The sequence below is a fragment of the Furipterus horrens genome, unplaced genomic scaffold (genome assembly GCF_987537825.1).
Source record: "Furipterus horrens unplaced genomic scaffold, mFurHor1.1.pri manual_scaffold_9, whole genome shotgun sequence".
Classification (NCBI taxonomy): domain Eukaryota; kingdom Metazoa; phylum Chordata; class Mammalia; order Chiroptera; family Furipteridae; genus Furipterus; species Furipterus horrens.
Window position 1 is genome coordinate 72207653 of NW_028327179.1, and position 18220 is coordinate 72225872.

Below are 18220 nucleotides of genomic sequence, written 5' to 3' on the forward strand. Positions count from 1 at the left end.
CACATCCTCCTAAGCACTTGTTGTTGGTTTTTTTGTTGATGATGGCCATTCTGACTGGGGTAACATGGTATCTCATTGTGGTTTTTGTTTGCATCTCTCTGATGGCTAGTGATGTTGAGCATTATTTCATGTGTCTATGGACCCTCTGTATATCCTCCTTGGAGAAGTGTTTGTTCAGGTCCTTTGCCCATTTTTTAATTGGGCTGTCGGTCTTCTTTGTATTGAGATGTGTAAGTTCTTTATATATTTCAGAGGTCAATCCCTTGTCAGAGGTATCATTGGCAAATATATTTTCCCATATGGTTGGTTTCCTTTTCATCTTGCTGATATTCTCTTTTGCTGAGAAGAAACTCTTTAGTCTGATGTAATCCCATATGTTTATTCTTTCCTTTATTTCCCTTGCCTTAGGAGATATATCGGTGAAAATATTGCTACGTAAGATATGTGAAATTTTCCTGCCTATGTTTTCCTTTAAGACTTTTATGGTGTCATGGCTTACATTTAAGTCTTTGATCCACCTTGAGTTTATTCTAGTGTGCGGTGTAAGGTGGTGGTCTAGTTTCATTTTTTTTGCACATCTCTGTCCAGTTCTCCCAACACCATTTGTTGAAGAGGCTCTTCTCACTCCATTTTATGTTCCTTCCCCCTTTGTCAAATATTAGTTGACTGTATAGACCTGGATTTATTTCTGGGCTCTCTTTTCTGTTCCATTGATCTATATGTCTGTTCTTATGCCAGTACCAGGCTGTCTTGATCACAGTGGCTTTGTAGTATAGTTTGATGTCTGGTATTGTGTTTCCTCCTGCTGTGTTCTTCTGTCTCGAAAATGCTGTGGCCATTCAGTGTCTTTTTTTGTTCCATATAGATTTTTGAAGTAGTTTTTTTTAGGTCTGTGAAATATGTCATTGGTATTTTAATAGGGATTGCATTGAATCTGTATGGGGAACAGACAGGCATGGGGAGATGTGGGAAACAGATAGGCTTGGTTTAAAAGATTTTGACCGCTGTGCAGAGCCATGCCTTGCTGGGCCCTTAGCCGACAGGTTGTCTTTCAGGCTTCCTCTGGATCCCACCCTCTGGGAGATTTTAGAGATAGAATAGAAATACAAAGTGGCTTTTAAGAAAAAGGAAACCTGCTCCGTTTTTCTCTAAATGGCCCCAAATTCTTGTCAGTAGGATGTGAAAAAACAAAATGACTGAGTAAGTGTAAATGTTTTTGAACTTGTGTAAAATACCTGGGTGCTTCACCTTTGTATTTATCTGCATTTCCCTTTGTTATGACTCCCAACCATTTGATGAAGGGCTGCATGTTTTTCTTATGCATTTCCCATGTAGAAAGTAGTTAAAAAAAAACCTGGCTAATAAAGAAACGAGGGTGATTTTCTTCAGAGAAAACCCCCTCCCTTCGTTCCTCAGATGGTGAGTGTCTGAGTAGTTTCTTCGTCCACTCCAAGGGACCCAGAGTCTCTCTCAAATCTGTAAATTGCTTTGGGTAGTATGGACATTTTAATGATGTTGATTCTTCCTATCCATGAACATGTTATATGCTTCCATTTGTTTGTAGCTTCCTTAATTTCTTTCTTCAGTGTTATGTAGTTTTCTGAGTACAGGTCTTTTATCTCTTTGGTTAAGTTTACTCCTAGATATTTTATTTTTCTTTTTGTTATAGTAAGTGGATTTTTTTTTTTTTTTTTTAGTTTCTATGTCTGATATTTTATTGTTGGTGTACAGAAAGGCCTTCAATTTCTGTATATTGACTTTGTACCCTGCTATTTTGCCAAATTTGCTTATTATGTCGAGTAGTATTTTAGTGGAGTCTATAGGGTTTTCTAGGTACACTATCATGTCATCTGCAAGTAATGACAGTTTTACTTCCTTTTTTCCAATTTGGATGCCTTTTATTTCTTTTTCTTGTCTGATTGCTGTGACTAGAATGTCCAACACTATTTTGAGTAGGAGTGGAGAGAGTGGACATCCTTGTCTTGTTCCTGACCTCAGGGGAAATGCTTTCAGTTTTTGTCCATTGAGTATGATGTTGGCTTCATGCTTCTCGTATATGGTCTTAATTATGTTGAGGTATGCTCCCTCTCTCCCCATTTTACTGAGTGTTTTCATCATAAATGGGTGTTGTACTTTATCAAATTCTTTTTCAGCATCCATTGATATGATCATGTTATTTTTGTCTTTCATTTTGTTTAGATGATGTATTACATTTATTGATTTGCGAATATTAAACCATCCTTGCATCCCTGGGATGAATCCCACTTGATCGTGCTGTATGATCTTTTTGATGTGTTGCTGGATCTGGTTTGCCAATATTTTGTTGAGGATTTTAACATCTATATTCATCAGTGATATTGGCCTACAGTTTTCTTTCTTGGTTGTGTCTTGACCTAGTTTTGAAATTAGGGTAATATTGGTTTCATAGAAAGAGCTTGGGAGTTTTCCCTTTTCTTGAATTTTTTGGAATAGTTTGAGAGGGTAGGCATTAGTTCTTCCCTAAATGTTTTGTAAAATTACCTGTGAAGCCATCCAGCCCAGGACTTTCATGTGCCAGAAATTTTTTGATTACTGTTTCAATTTCACTCTTTGTTATTGGTCTGTTCAGGTTTTCTACTACTTCTTGATTCAGATTGGAAGATTATATGTTTCTAGAAATTTGTCCATTTCATCTATGTTGTCAAGTTTCTTGCCATATAGTTGTTTGTAGTAATTTCTTACAATCCTTTGTATATCTGTGATATCTGGTCATGATTTCTCCTCTTTTGTTTCTGATTTTGTTTATTTGGGTCCCCTAACTTTTTTTTTGTGATGAACCTGGCTAAAGGCTTGGCGATTTTGTTTATTTTTTCAAAGAATCAGCTCCTAGTTTTGTTGATCTTTTGAATTGTTTGTTTAGTCTCTATGTCATTTAATTCTGCTCTGATCTTTGTGATTTCTTTCCTTCTTCTTGCCCTGGGCTTTGTTTGTTGTTGTTGTTCTAGTTCTTGTAGCTTTAGGATTAGATTTTTTATTTGAGATTCTTTTATCCTTTTTAGGTAGGCCTGTATTGCTATGAACTTTCCTCTCAGGACTACTTTTGTTGTGTCCCATAGGTTTTGGATTGTTGTGTGTTCATTATCATTAGTTTTCAGAAACTTCTTGATTTCACCCTTGATGTCATGTTAACCCACTCATTATTTAATATCATGTTATTTATTCTCCATGAATTTGAATGTCTTTGAGTTTTTTCCTGAGGTTGATTTCTAGTTTCACGGCATTGTGGTCTGAGAAGATGCTTGATATAATTTCAATTTTTTTAAATTTTGTTAAAGCTTGTTCTGTTTCCTACCATGTGGTCTGTCTTTGAAAATGTCCCATGTGCATTTGAAAAGAATGTATATTTTGCTTCTTTGGGATAAAAAGTTCTATATATATATCAGTTAAGTCCATTTTACTTAATATCCTGAATGCCTCAATATCCTTGTTGTTTCTTTGCTTCAAAGATCTGTCTATTGTTGATAATGGGGTGTTAAAGACTCCTACTCTGACGGAGTGTGTTGTTGTTGATATCCTTGTTGTCCTCTAGTATTTCTCTTATATATTTGGGTGCTCCTATGTTGAGTGCATATATGTTTACCAGGGTTATATCTTCTTCGTGGATTGTTCCCTGCAGTATTTTGAAATGCCTTTCTTTGTCTCTTTTTATGACCTTTGCTGTGAAATCCGTTTTGTCTGATATTAGTATTGCTACCCCAGCTTTTTTTTTTTCATGTCCATTTGCTTGGAACACTTTTTCCCATTCATTCACTTTCAGTCCATGTAAATTTTTGTTTCGAGGTGCATCTCTTGTAGACAGCATATATGTGGGTCATGTTTTCATATCCATTCCGCTACACTATGTCATTTTTTAATGTGTTTCATTGATTATAGTGTTACAGTTGTCCCAATTTCCCTTCCCTCTGCTCCCCTCCACCTGGTGGCCCTCCTCCCTCCAGTTGTCCCCCCCTTTTAGTCCATGTCAATTGGTTGTGCATATAGTTCTTCTCAGCCTCTCTCTGTCTATTCCATTCCCTCCTACTATGCTTCTTAATTCCTATACCATCTCCCTCCCTCTCCCCTTCCCCCTCCATGCTGACCTCCCCCCAATATGCTCCCCATACCTATAGTTCTTTTTCCACTCTCGTTGCCTACTAAGTTTGCCTTTGTTTCAATTACCTAGCTTCTGTTGTTGTTTCTTGTGATACAGTTTTCATTTTAGTGTTCATAGTTTTGATCCTCCTTTTCCTAAACTAGTCCCTTTAACATCTTATATAATAGTGATTTGGATCTAATGAACTCCTTCAGTTTTATTTTGTCCTGGAAACACTTTCTCTGCCCTTCTATTCTGAATGACAATATCTCTGGATAGAGTATTCATGGTTGTAGGTTTTGGATTTTCATTACTTTGAATATTTCTTGCCAGTCCCTTCTTGCCTGCAGGGTCTCCCTTGAGAAGTCAGCTGATAGTCTAATTGGGACCCCTTTGTACATGATTCTTTTCTTCTCTCTTGCTGCTTTTAAGATTTTCTCTTTATCTTTAACTTTTGACATTTTAATTATAATGTGTCTTGGAATGGTTCTCCCTGGGTTCAGTTTTTCTGGAACTCTATGTGCTTCCTGGACCTGTAAGTCTATTTCCTTCCCCAAGTTTGGGAAGTTCTGCTTTATTATATTTTCACTTAATTTTTCAATTTCTAGTTCATATTCTTAGCCCTCTGGCAAACCAATTATTCTTATGTTGGGTCTTTTATAGGTGTCCTAGAGGTTTCTGTTTCTCTCTTCATTTTCCTTGCTTCCTGTTTCCTGTCTTTGCACTGGTTGACTGTTTGTTCCTTCTCTATGTTCTGGATTGTTGATTTGAACTCTGGATTTTATTTCCTCACCATCTGTCTCGTATGTGGTTTTGTTCCTTTCAGTATGAGTGTTTTTCAATCCTTTCTCATCTTTTTCCAGATCTTTTGTTAATTCTGTAAGCCACCTGATAACAATGGCCCTGAACTGAGCCTCTGACAGGTTTCTTATTTGTTCATCTGTCAGATTCTTCATCTGTTGCCTGGTGAGCTGCGCCACCGGGATTTCTATAGTTGTCTGCCTCATTTTGACAGATGCGTTTTGCTTTCTTGGGCCGGCTATAGGGGGCAGTGCCTGTGTGCTCATCACAACCCAGGGACCGGCAGCGATCCGCAACCTTTTTCGCCGAGCTGTGGCCCTTTGTCGTCACTACCCAGCGACCAGCGGTTGTCCAGCAACCTTTTTCGCTGCGCTGTGGTGCTTTGTGTGGGGGCGGGGGTCCAAGATGGATTCCTGCAGCTATTCCTGTAGGAGACCAGGATCCATCCTCCCGCCCTCTGGGCCTCACCATTTGAGACGATGTGGTGGCTGCTTTTCCCAGCATTGGGGTTGCAAGCTGCTGGGGTTCGACTGCAGCCAGGATTGCTCTCCCTACTGCTGTCCCTGGTGCTACCGCAAACAACACCGCCTGAGTTGCTCTTCTTACCTGCCCAAAGAGTGCCGCTGGTTTATAACTTTGTATGTTGGGCTTCCGTTTAGTTTTATTTTCTGGAATTTCTAGTTACCTTTTGTTCTGAAGTAGTTGTATTCCTCTCTAGTTGTAGAGGGAGACCGAGCATTTCCGTCTAAGCCTCCATCTTGGCCATATACTTGAATATTACTCAGTGTTGGGGAATAAATGCAGAGTCCCTTTTGTCTGGCAGTCAGATGAAATATATGAGGCAAGGTTGGAATCCCTGACAGTTCCTTTATTGCAGCCATTACATTATTCATGCATGTACCCCTGCTGTTCACTCACTCAGCACCCACCAGCGCTCGGTGCCATTCCTCCATTCACTCACTGCCCCAACACTTGCCCCTTTGTGTGCCCGCTCAAACTCCCATGGGAGTTCCTGCCCCTTTTATATTATAGATAGACAAAGCCAGCTATTAGCCCAAAATATGACGTCAATGCTTATATAATTACAAGTGCATTGCCTGGGCATCCCAGGTGAGGAAGGCTGACTAGATTCTATTGTCCTCACACTCAGTCATAAAAGAGAAGGAAATCCTACCATTTATAATAACATGGATAAATTTTGAGGTCATTATGATAAGTGAAATAAGTCAGACAAAGACACATTCTGTATGATCTCATTTATATATGGAATTTTTAAAAATTGAACTCACAGATACAGAGAACAGAGTAGTGGTTGCCAGAGGAAGGAGTGGGGGTTATTCTACTGCACTTCCTCCAATGTGTCAGTGTTTTTAAATATCAGGCCTCCGGTCACCCCAGCTCAGGAGTATTGACAGTAACAGTTCCTTAGAGGCAGTGTTTAGAATGGTCTCAGTCTTTTTTGTTGAATTTAAAGTTATGTATATAAAGTTCTATTTAATTTTCATATTGTAGGTAACAGAAACAAATTAATTAACATAAGTAACCATTTGAAAACTTACCTATAAATTATTTGGCAACTCAAGGAGAGATGGTGGATTGCTTCTGGACTGTCAAAGGAAAAGGAGGGATAGTATGGGAGTGTATTTTTAGTAAAGGGAGAGAGAGGATGGTAACAAAAGAAAAAATCAGATCGTTGGGGATGGGGAGAAAAGTGGAAGAGAACTTTTTTCTAACAAAAGAATGAGTACTACCTATCTGACTCTTCTCCAAATCTCAGGTCAAACCCCATTTCTTTCAAAAAGTCTTCTATCATTTTTCTGTCTATTGTACAAATACTTCTGTTATCTATACAATTAATCTGTGATTTAATTATGTACTAGTTTATAACCTATATTAAAATGGTTAATTAAATCTTTTGAATGTTATTTGGTATTCTCCAGGATAATAGCTTATCTTTCAGATTAGATTTAGAATGACTGGGAGTCAAGGACTATTTCTGATAAATACTAAACTTCTTTTACAATGCCTAGGATGGTTGTTGCCACAGAAAGTTCATTAACTGGGAGGGAATATGACATAACTGATGTGGAAGGGAGGTGACAGGAGAGACAGCATGGTTGCAGAGAGGACACAAGAGTATGTGTTGGGTGGGTGGGTGAGAGGACTATGGAAAGAAGTTGCCTTGTACCTATGGCCACCCACTGAATATGTTTAGATACTGCAGGGGATGGTGAATGTAAGTAACATTCTTTTAGTTTCTCTTATTGAGAAGTTTACAGTATTCCCTCACTTATCACGGGTATTACATTTTAGACCCCTCCCTGTGACAGGTGAAAATCCACAAAATAGGAACCTTACATTTATTTTGTATTTATATATATTTTAAGGCTTTATAAACCCTTCCCACACATTTATAAACCATTCCCAGTCCCTTATTAACATTTCCCACTTCCTTATTAACCTTTTCCATGCTTTTATAAACACTACTTATGTTCTTAAATATATTTTACACTCTTAAATCTATGTAACTTTAACAACATACATATACAGTACTGCGAAATCCCACGATATAGCAAAAAATCTGTGATAAATAATTAAATATAATATTTTAAAAACTCGTGTGATACAGTGAGGCCACAATAAGTAAACCGCGATATAGAGAGGGACTACTGTATTTAGTTTTGGAGGTTTCCTTTTAAAAGTGAGCTTAAATTGGAAGAAAGTGCACTTAAGCACATTATTAGCACTTGGGTTTGTATAATTGCCTATGGATGCACACATGTTTACATGCCATAAATATGCATAGTCTTTACTTTTTTATATTTTTAAATTATTATTTAATAATCATTAATGGCATCTTAAAACTTAAACAAAGCTTTATTTCTTAATTTCAGCGATGAAGTAGATTTGAAATAATTGAGATGCAGTTCAAAATTCAGCTGTGGTTAAAAACAGTAGTATGAGATATGATTACATTTGAAGAAAAAAGTAACTTTGAATTTCAAATTCAACACATTAACAATTCCCCTCTTACTTTCTATTTTTGATAATAGGAGATTTCCAAGTTTGCAGAGAAAGACGATGTAGTTCTTGGAGAAGGTGGACTCACACTGAGTGGAGGGCAGCGAGCGAGAATTTGTTTAGCAAGGTGAATATCTGATTATTGGTCCAGGGAGCATTTGCTGTAAATATCATTCGTATAAAAGTTATAGATAGTTCTCCATTTTTTTACATTCTGTTTTGGAATTGAAAAGTACTTAGGGTTTTATGACTAGCTGGTTAAGAATAATCATTAAAATTATAGATAATGATATAAATAGTATTCATATCTGTTAAAATGATAACTTTTTCAGAAAGTTATTTGGTGTGTGTATATTTGATTGCCTTATGGTATATTTTACTACAAAGGAAAACTCTGGGGTTCTGCATAGCACAGGAAATATAGAATGTACATTTTTGTGAAGTCTATCACACACTCGCCCACTCACCCCACCCCACAATAATCACACCTGCTCTAAGTTTCTGTTTATGCTTCTTAGTTTAGATAAACACACATTTTCAAATTGTTTTAAAATACACATAATAATTTTCATAACAAGAATAAAGGCAAATTATATCACTTAGTTTAAAGTCTGTTATCTTTAAAAACAAATAAATAGGACAAACACATCCAACACTGTGGTGCGAGGTTCCGTTAATAGAGACATTCTTGGTCTAAACATTTTGAGCTGTAAAAGAGAGACGTACAGTTAATTTTTATTAAGAAAAATTTTTGGTTAAACTATCATGTTCAGTTTTAAAAATTATTGGTGTTATGGGCTGTCAAATGTTCCTCCAGTTATATTTGAAAAAAATTCTTACATGTTGCCGATGTTGTTAATAAGAAATCACATTTACTTAATAATATTTTGGCTCCTTTCTCTTACTTTTTCCTCCTGCTTTTAAACGTTGGGATAGAAAACTAACTCACTGAACATCTCCAATTGCCTAGTAATATTCTAGGTAGGGTGTAAGTAGGTGTGTGCGTGGTTTTACTCAATCTCCACATCATCCTGCAAAGATAGGATCGTTCTCTCACTTTACGGAACAAATCATGAAATAATTTAAGCTGTTAGATGTTGCCAAAACCCACATTGGGAAATGGTAGAATGACTATTTGAACTAGGTCCTCTCGACTCTACATTAAATTGTGCCTTAATTTTGGGATTAAAATTTGAAGAAATAAATCAATAGATATGGGTAATTCACAGGAAAAGATAATGGCTTCTGAATAAAAGAAAATAATTAACCTGTGAGCCAAAGTAAGACATCCTAAACATTCCATTTCATATTTGGGTAAGATATGCAATATAGTTTCTAGACATTGAACATACATTTGAGTTTGTATTTACTAGTTTAAGAGTTGGTTTTATCGTAAGGTGCACACAGTTTGAGGTATTACTGAAATAATTATTTTTATTCTGATTGGAATGTATCATGTGTTGTCCAGTTTTAGATGGCGAATATGTTATTTCTAATCTGTTGAGAAACTGTGGTCATAGATGTTGTCTTTGAAAATAATTTACACTGCAAAGGTGTTTTTAGATTTTACTTTGACTTTTTGAAATTTCTGTATTTTCTCTTAGAAACCTGCTGATTGAACACATTGTTTTTTTACTGAGAGTATCAAGAATTATACATAAACATTGACTTCTATGCGTTTTGGGTAGGGGTAGGGTTACTAATCATCACAACTGAAAAATTTAAATGTTGCGAAGAAATTATATTATTTCCATTAATATGAAACTATATCTTCATCTTATTACTATTCTAAGACAAACTTAATGAAGAATTTACTTGCTCACAACATTTTATTTTTTTAACTTAAAAAGCCAAAAATATTTGTATACATTTTTACTGTGAATTATTCATTCTTTCCTTGTTTGGGATTTTTATGCATATGGTACAGAGACTGAGCAAAAAGCGTATCAATCATATAGCTACAATGGCACTGCTATGAATTGTTGGTAGCAGTCAACAGTGAAAAACATTAAAAAGAAATAATTTTATATAAGTTCTGCAATTTAGTTGCTGTCTCTGACATTTTACAGGATTGAAGCAGTCTATTTTATTCTTTCTTTTCCCCCACCAAAATGCGAAGTCTTTGAGGGCAGGGGCTGTGTAATTTTCACTATTGTATTTCCAGCACTTAGCACTGTGCTTTGCTCTAATTAGATACTATTGTTAGAAGGTGTTGTTTTGTGTGTGTGTGTGTGTGTGTGTGTGTGTGTGTGTGTGTTTAAGGTTTTAAATTGTATGGCCTGGTGTGATTCAGTTTGTAACTTTTGCTAGTTTCTGTCATTTACATTTAACAAAACCATGTCAGCAATTCTTGGAGTACTCTGAAAAGCCATAACAATCAAATGTAACTTATTTTATTATTCTTCATTTAAAATCATATACACTAAATGACATGGGAAATACTGACAAAGTCTTATTTAGTTTTCATTTTCTTTTTAGAGCAGTATACAAAGATGCTGATTTATATCTATTAGACTCTCCTTTTGGATACGTAGATGTTTTAACAGAAAAAGAAATATTTGAAAGGTATGTTCTTTGAATGACATTATGCTCATGCTAAAAGACAAAGAATGGTTGTACTATAATAGATTGCATATTATTCCTTGAGAAATATGTCCACTATTGTGAGTCAGTAAGAAAGAATACAATATAGCACTTAACTCAAATCTGATTTTCCCTTCACAATCAAGATTCAATATCACTTTCATGTAAACTTCTGACCACCTCATGCTAAACCTATTTCTTACATTGCTATTGCTTTAATAATTGCTATCTATGTAGTTTTTACAGCATTATTATCTTGTGACATTATTTTAATTGGTTATTATATTGAAAGTTTTTGCTTGCTTTTTGTGTCAGCATTTTATACTATCTCCTCCTTAGATAGTAAACTTTTTAAAGAGTTAAATAAGCTGAATGTTTTTTTATTAATTTTCACAGAGGATATGTTTATTGATTTTAGAGAGAGAGGAAGAGAGAGAGAGAAAGAGAGAGAGAGAGAGAGAGAGAGAGAGAGAGAGAGAGAGAGAGAGAGAGAAACATTAAAATGAGAGAGAGAAATCAATCACTTGTTTCCTGTAAGTGTCCCAACCAGGGATGGAACCTGAACCTGCAACTGAGGTTTGTGCTCTGACTGGGAATCAAATCTGCAACCTTTTGGTGTATGGAACAATGCTCCAACCAACTGAGCCACCTGGCCAGGGCAAAAAAACTGAATGTTTCAATGTTTAATGTAAGTGAATGCTTAGACTATTCCTCTACCTCAACGCCTCCTTGAGAACCTTGTCCTCAGTCACACAGAGCTCGGGATTTACATTTCATTGAAGGTCCTAATAGGGCTCAAAGTATGTGAAGTTCCAAAGAGAAACAATTAGTTTAATGACATGATTTCAAAGTTTCAAAATCATTTCAATGACTATAAAGTAGTTCATTATGCGAATTATCATGATACTCTTTTAGAAATAAAGATTTTAAGCAAAAAGTATGTAGATGTATGTGTGTATAAAATGGCATTATTCCAGGAAGCACATTTCCTAAAATTTAAATTTAATATCTAAAATACTATAATACTTTTATAAGTATGACTGTAATAAGTAACTTCTTACCAATAAAAACTTTGCTAGCTATGCTAGTATATTAGAGTACACTCTAGAATTACGCCTCTTTCTATACAATGTATAATGTTTCAATGCCTAAAAGAAAATAGTCTCCCTTAGATGGTTCTATTCTGGCTCTGGAGGGCAATTTTATGAGAGGAGGGTCAATTTATCCAATTCTTAGGTTTATTGTTGTTGTTGATTTAATAAATGAGATTAGTCTTATCATAAAACTTTGAGAACTAAATTGATGATCAACTTAAAAATTAAAAGGAATTTAATAGAAAATTTAAAGAACAAGAAAGCTCAGACATTTAAGAAACTACATAGAAATATAGTCCTCCACTCTTTTCCCCCAGGAATCTTAAAGGTCATCTAACAATTCTCCATATTTTAGATGAATGAACCAAGACCCAAAGGATAATCAATTTGCTCAAACTCAAATATTTATTTAATATAGATATTTAATTTCATTCAAAGTCTATTAACACTCAGCTTATACAGTATCTCATGCTATAACAACTCAAGAAACACCAAATTAATTAGTATTGGGTATTTACTTTTAGAATTGTTTTAAGTATAGTAACATTGTATTATAGAGGTTTTATATGAGAATACAATAATAAAATGTTAAAATGAAATACATATACATAGTATTGTAGTAAAGTGTTTATAAAATTGACATCTAATTTATATCTTTTTATATTCTTAAAGCTGTGTCTGTAAATTGATGGCTAACAAAACTAGGATTTTGGTCACTTCTAAAATGGAACATTTAAAAAAAGCTGACAAAATACTAATTTTACATGAAGGTAGCAGCTATTTTTATGGGACATTTTCAGAATTACAAAGTCTACGGCCTGACTTCAACTCAAAGCTCATGGGATATGATTCTTTTGACCAGTTTAGTGCAGAAAGAAGAAATTCAATCCTAACTGAGACTTTACGGCGTTTCTCAGTAGAAGGAGATGCTGCCATCCCCCAGAACGAAACAAAAAAACAGTCTTTTAAACAGCCTGGAGAGTTTGGTGAGGAAAAAAGGAAGAACTCTATTCTCAATCCAATCAATTCTTTAAAAAAATTTTCAATTGTACAAAAGACTCCATTACAAATGAATGGCATTGAAGAAGCTTCAGAAGAGCCTTCTGAGAGAAGGCTATCTTTAGTTCCAGATTCTGAGCAGGGAGAGGCTATCCTGCCTCGAAGCAATGTGATTAACACTGGTCCCACATTTCAGAGAAGAAGGAGGCAATCTGTTCTGAACCTGATGACACATTCCTCAGTGAACCAATGTCAAATCACTCACCAAAAGACAGCAGCATCCACAGGAAAAATGTCACTAGCCCCTCAAGGGGACTTAGCTGAAATGGATATATATTCAAGACGTTTATCTCAAGGTAGTGGCTTGGAAATAAGTGAAGAAATTAATGAAGAAGATTTAAAGGTGTGTATAAATTATTAGTGTTTTGTGTTGTTTTTTTGTTTGTTTTTTTGTTTTTGCCATGGAGTACATCTGAGTGGAATGCAATATATAGTATGTTACAAAACTTATTCAAATAATGGGTTTAGCATGTGGTTTATCTTAAGACTCTGAAAGTGCAAAGTTCATAATTACAAGCACCTTCAAAATGTAAAAGAATCAACTATTTCCTTTTGTGAAAGGCATATCTTTTCCCATAAAATGTATTGTATGTCAAAGCAAGGGCTAGGGTTGAGTTTACTAGGCCAGTGATAATCATCATTATAAATTAGAAAAATTATAAATTATTAAAAATCATTATTAAACTGCTTATTACCACCTTAAAACCTCTCTAGGAAGAGGTGGAATATAAATAGATACATAAACAGATAAGGCAGTTATTTAGAGCCCAATAAGTATTTCCATATGTAATGTATATAAGCATCTAGTTTCTCAACAGGACTAACACATTCTGATCTTACTTTTCAATATCAATCTTACCTGAGCTTAGTGTGAGCTCTTTTAATCTTTTAAATTGGCTTTATACATTGGATTTTTAGACAGGTTTCTTTTAAAGAAGGTATGTGAAACTCAACATATATCAGTACCAACCTTCAAATAGAAAGTTTTTATTATTAAGTTTTAAAGAATAAAATATTATTTTTAAAATAGGAAGCAATATAAATGGAGAGGATTTGTTTAATTTTTACTAGGAAAATTCTTTATGTGCCTTGGATGAAACAGGCAGCATTGTAATAAATTAATATGTTTAGTAGCACAGATCAATTAAGAGTAGTATGACTTTTGGCAGTCGCAAGTCATTTAACATCTCTGGGCTGAGTTCTCTTTTGTAAAACAAAGGAATACAATAGGTTATCTCTAAAATATATACTTTCAGTATTCCTATAACTTTAAAAAAATGTTTCCTAAAGAACAATTTATTTATGTGATTTTAATATCAGTCTGAATGAATTTTTCAAACCTGAGCCTGTAAAGTTAGTTGTGAAGAATAATTTATTTGATAATATCTAGTTATTATTTATTGATTGCTTCCAGTGCCAGACAGCATATACTTAGTCCCCATTATTATCCTAGAATCTACCTGTAATTATTCTTAGTTATAAATAAGGTAAGTAAAGTTTAGAGAAGTTAAATTGTCCAAATTCAAGCAGCATCTAGGAAGTCAATGTGGAATCCAGATTCAAAGCCAGGTTTGACTTCAAAAATCTCCATACCCAACCAGTGTGCTATATGTTCCAATATCATAGGACTCCTTCTTTGAAGTTTTAGTGCTTTTCCTGTTGACCTTATGAGAAACAAAATTATCTTTTCCCTTTGGATTACTTAGAATTACTCTTTCTCAAATTTTTGAAATACATCTACATATGACAAAAACTTCTAGGGGAATATACTGAGGAGTAGAATTATATCATTTAAATCAGAGCTGGGAAGAGAGATAATCCTAGGCTATTTAGGAAGGTACAAACATCAATTGGCCCCAGGTATATTTGGAGATTTCTATAGCTAGCAGAATTTCAAACTGTACTTATCCGTAGATCCCCTTAAGAAATAAGTTAAATCAAGGTGAGTTCTGGGAAGCTTCAATTTGATGGTACTGTTCACTTGATGAAAGATGTAACACAGATAAGCACTAAAGTGGTAAAATTGCCCAAAATATAATAGTTACATAATCAGTGATGTGCTTTCAGAATTTTGATGAATTACAGTGTTTCTCATTTTTTAAAAAGCTGTGTTGCTCCAGGGGACATACTGTCTGGAGTATTCTGCATGTGTCATTTATAATGGTTTATGTTTGTTGAAAATCACTTAGCTTCAAATAGTAACATTTTCTTATTTTTACACATTCAAAATAAAACCACATAGGTGATATGAAACTGTATAGTCTCATCATAGTAACCATGAGTGCTTTTTTTTGCAGGAGTGCTTTTTTGATGATGCGGAGAGCATACCAACAGTGACCACATGGAACACATACCTTAGATATATTACTGTCCATAAAAGCTTAATTTTTGTGCTGACTTGGTGCTTAGTTATTTTTCTTGTAGAGGTAAATATTTTCTGCTGTAAGATATTACTTTGATTTAAACTCAAAGTAAGAATAGTTTGGAAGGATATATACATATATGAGGGAGGACCCCCAATTTTTTTATTTATAAAAAATTGTGTATTTATTCTTAGATATTTAAACTTTAGTCACCTTCAAAGTATTCTCCATTTTATGCAATACACCAATCAAGACATTTTTTCCACTGCTCAGAACAGTTTTTGAATTCATTGATTTTGATCCCTTTTACTGCTTCTGCTGTTTTTTGTTTCACCTCTTTCATGTTGGCAAAACGTTTCCCATTGAGGATTTTTAAAATCCATGTGAACAAACAAACAAAAGTCACTCGGGGCAAGAATTGGTTGAACGGGGAGGATAAGGCATGGGGTTCATGCCGTTTTTGGTCAAAAACTACTGAACACTCAGTGTGGTGTGGGCAGGTTCGCTCATAATCACCCACCATGAAATTAGCAAATCATTGAAACCAAATGTAGAGTCTCACAATGCCAGCTGGTACACTGATACAGATTGGTTCCTAGAACACTAACCTAGCAGAGGAAACCTATAGTTCAGAAAATAATTCTGGTTTTTTGGGGGGGTCCCCACTCATATATGTACACATGTATAAATGTATACACATAGAAATAAGAATATATGTATATAAGTAACTTTATAATGTATAATGGTATGTATAGTTTTATAAAATTTTTCTACTGATATTTTATTATTTCATATATACCATATAAAACACTTAAACATGTATCTTCTATATAAAGAGTTTTTACTAGAGAGATTCAAAACCTCAATGTAGAATGCCTTTATGTAGATTGAAATTAAACACTGAAAATCATTCTATACTAAATTTTAATTTCACTTGACTCTATATATTGCATTATTACATATGTAAGTGATGAATCACCACCTTTAAATGATTTTCAGAAATGAAGTAAACATATATTAGTCACTTAGTAATCATTGTAAACAACCCTTTTAGAGATTTGAATTACCCAGTTGCTTACAGAATGCTTTTATGTTCAAAGCCACCATCATGGTGTCTTTGCCATGTCCCTGCTGTCTTTCACATTAGCAGGTTTAAAAAAGGCGGAGGTGCAAACAGTACAGTAGGCCACAAGATCAGTTCCACGTCAACATAAGAGGTTCCTGAAGCTGAATGATGGATGAGGCTTTTCTCTAGATCAGAAGTAGCTACCTAAATGGTAAAAGGGGCCTGGCAGATGGGTGTTGCAGTGACTTTGAGACTGAATGGAGAACATTTAACCTCCAATCATCTAAGGGGGGGCAGCTGTAACTCAGCACCAGCTAAGGAGTTTTTATGAGGCATTTGGGATCAGTTTTGAAAAATATTCTTATCAAGACAAATTAGAAACCAGATTTTTCTGTAAAATTTTCCCATTTTTAAATGTGGGTAAGTCAATTTAATAAAAACAAGTAAACACTACATGGACACAACAAAACACATCTGTGGGTTGGATTCAGTCTAAATGACTACTTACTCTAGATATTTATTGCAGAGGACATTGATTTGAGGATGTGTCCTAACAGACAACCTAGTTCTAACATGAAGGCCCATGCTGCCTTCAGGAAAGAAATGAGCCAGGAGAAGAGCTGTCTTCTTGAGGCTATATAAATATGTACATAACTGAAATCAAACTAATTACTATACATTTGTTATGTGACTAGGCTGTTTGTAACCTCATTTAAAAAGCCTACATACACCCTGGCCAGGGTGGATCAGTTGGTTATAGCATCTTCCTTAACTGGAAGGTTGTGGGTTTGATTCTGGTTAGGGCACATATCTATGTTCATCCTCAGTCTGGGTGCTGGCCCATGCAACCCTGGTCCAGTTGTGTAAGGTCCCCAAGCTGAGCATGTATGGGAGGCAACCAATCAATGCTTTTCTCTCTCACAATGATGTTTCTCTCTCTTCTTTCCTCTCTCTATAAAACCAATGAAAAAAAATGTCCTCAGGTGAAGATTTTTTTTTAAGTCTACATAAAATATCATCACTCCTCTGTGACTATATTAATGTTAAATATCCAAAGGTATGTCCCAAAAATTTGTACATACTATTTCATCTCTAAACTACTGGTTTCCATTTGATATTTGGGTTCTGATGATATCTATTTTGCCATACTATTATTTTAAATTAATAAACCAAATGAAGTTTCAGTGGGAAATATAATATAGCACAGTGCCAGCTCTGGAATCAGACTGACCTGGCTTTGAATTCTGTCTTATTAATACTATGAAACTCAGTCAGGGGACTTCTGGCCAAGATAGAGGCATAGGTAGACAAGCTTCACCTCCTTGTACAACCATAAGAAGGATTACATCTACTTCAAAACAAAAAAACAACAGAACTACCAGAAAATATAACTGCATGTAAGTCCAACAAACAAAGATATAAAGAAGTAATACTTATTCAGAAAAGTAGGAGAGGCAGAGATGGGGAACTGGGTCAAGAGGACGTGGTGTGGTGACAGTGGCAGCAGCAAGGCAGTGGCTATAGCTGGCCAGTGTAAATGAGCAGTCACACATTATAAAACCCAGAGGGACACCTGAGGAGTGATCCCAGACCCAGGCCAGACCACATAGCTCACAGTTTCAGCACAGGGAAAATAAAGCCTCATTGCTTCTGACTGTGAAAAACAGTTGGGGTTGGAGTGGCAGATGAAACTGCCAGTCTCTCAAGAGAGTCTGTTTAGAGGGCCCCAATGGTCCTAGAATGTATGCAAACCCACCCACTCTGGGCATCATCACCAGGGCATTAGCTAGAAGGACACCAGTTGTATATGGAAAGCAGGCGAAGTGACTGGAAAAGGGGCAAGTGCTGAGTAAGTGGCATTGTTCCCTCTCTGACCCCTTCCCCACATTCAGCACCAAGAAATGTTGAAATGGGTTACTCAGTACTGATGAATACCTAAGGCTCCACCCCTTACAATGTAACAGGTCCAACAGCTCTACCTAATACACAGAGACAAACATAGGAGGCTGTCAAGTTGAAGATACAGAGAAGTATAACCCAAAAGAGGGAGCATATCAAGGCTCCAGAGAGAGAAGGAAGTGACGAGGCAATAGCCAACCTAACAGATAAAGAGCTCAAAAAC

General features: G+C 35.4%; 1 protein-coding gene across 1 annotated transcript in view; it reads left to right on the forward strand.

The window, feature by feature from the left end:
• The window catches only part of CFTR (CF transmembrane conductance regulator), a 265793-nt gene that overhangs the window by 115122 nt on the left and 132451 nt on the right, over positions 1-18220 (forward strand). The window contains exons 12-15 of the mRNA XM_090287405.1: positions 7966-8060; positions 10412-10498; positions 12283-13012; positions 14967-15095. Of these exons, the coding sequence (XP_090143531.1) occupies positions 7966-8060; positions 10412-10498; positions 12283-13012; positions 14967-15095 (1041 nt within the window). The remainder of the gene's footprint in view (positions 1-7965; positions 8061-10411; positions 10499-12282; positions 13013-14966; positions 15096-18220) is intronic.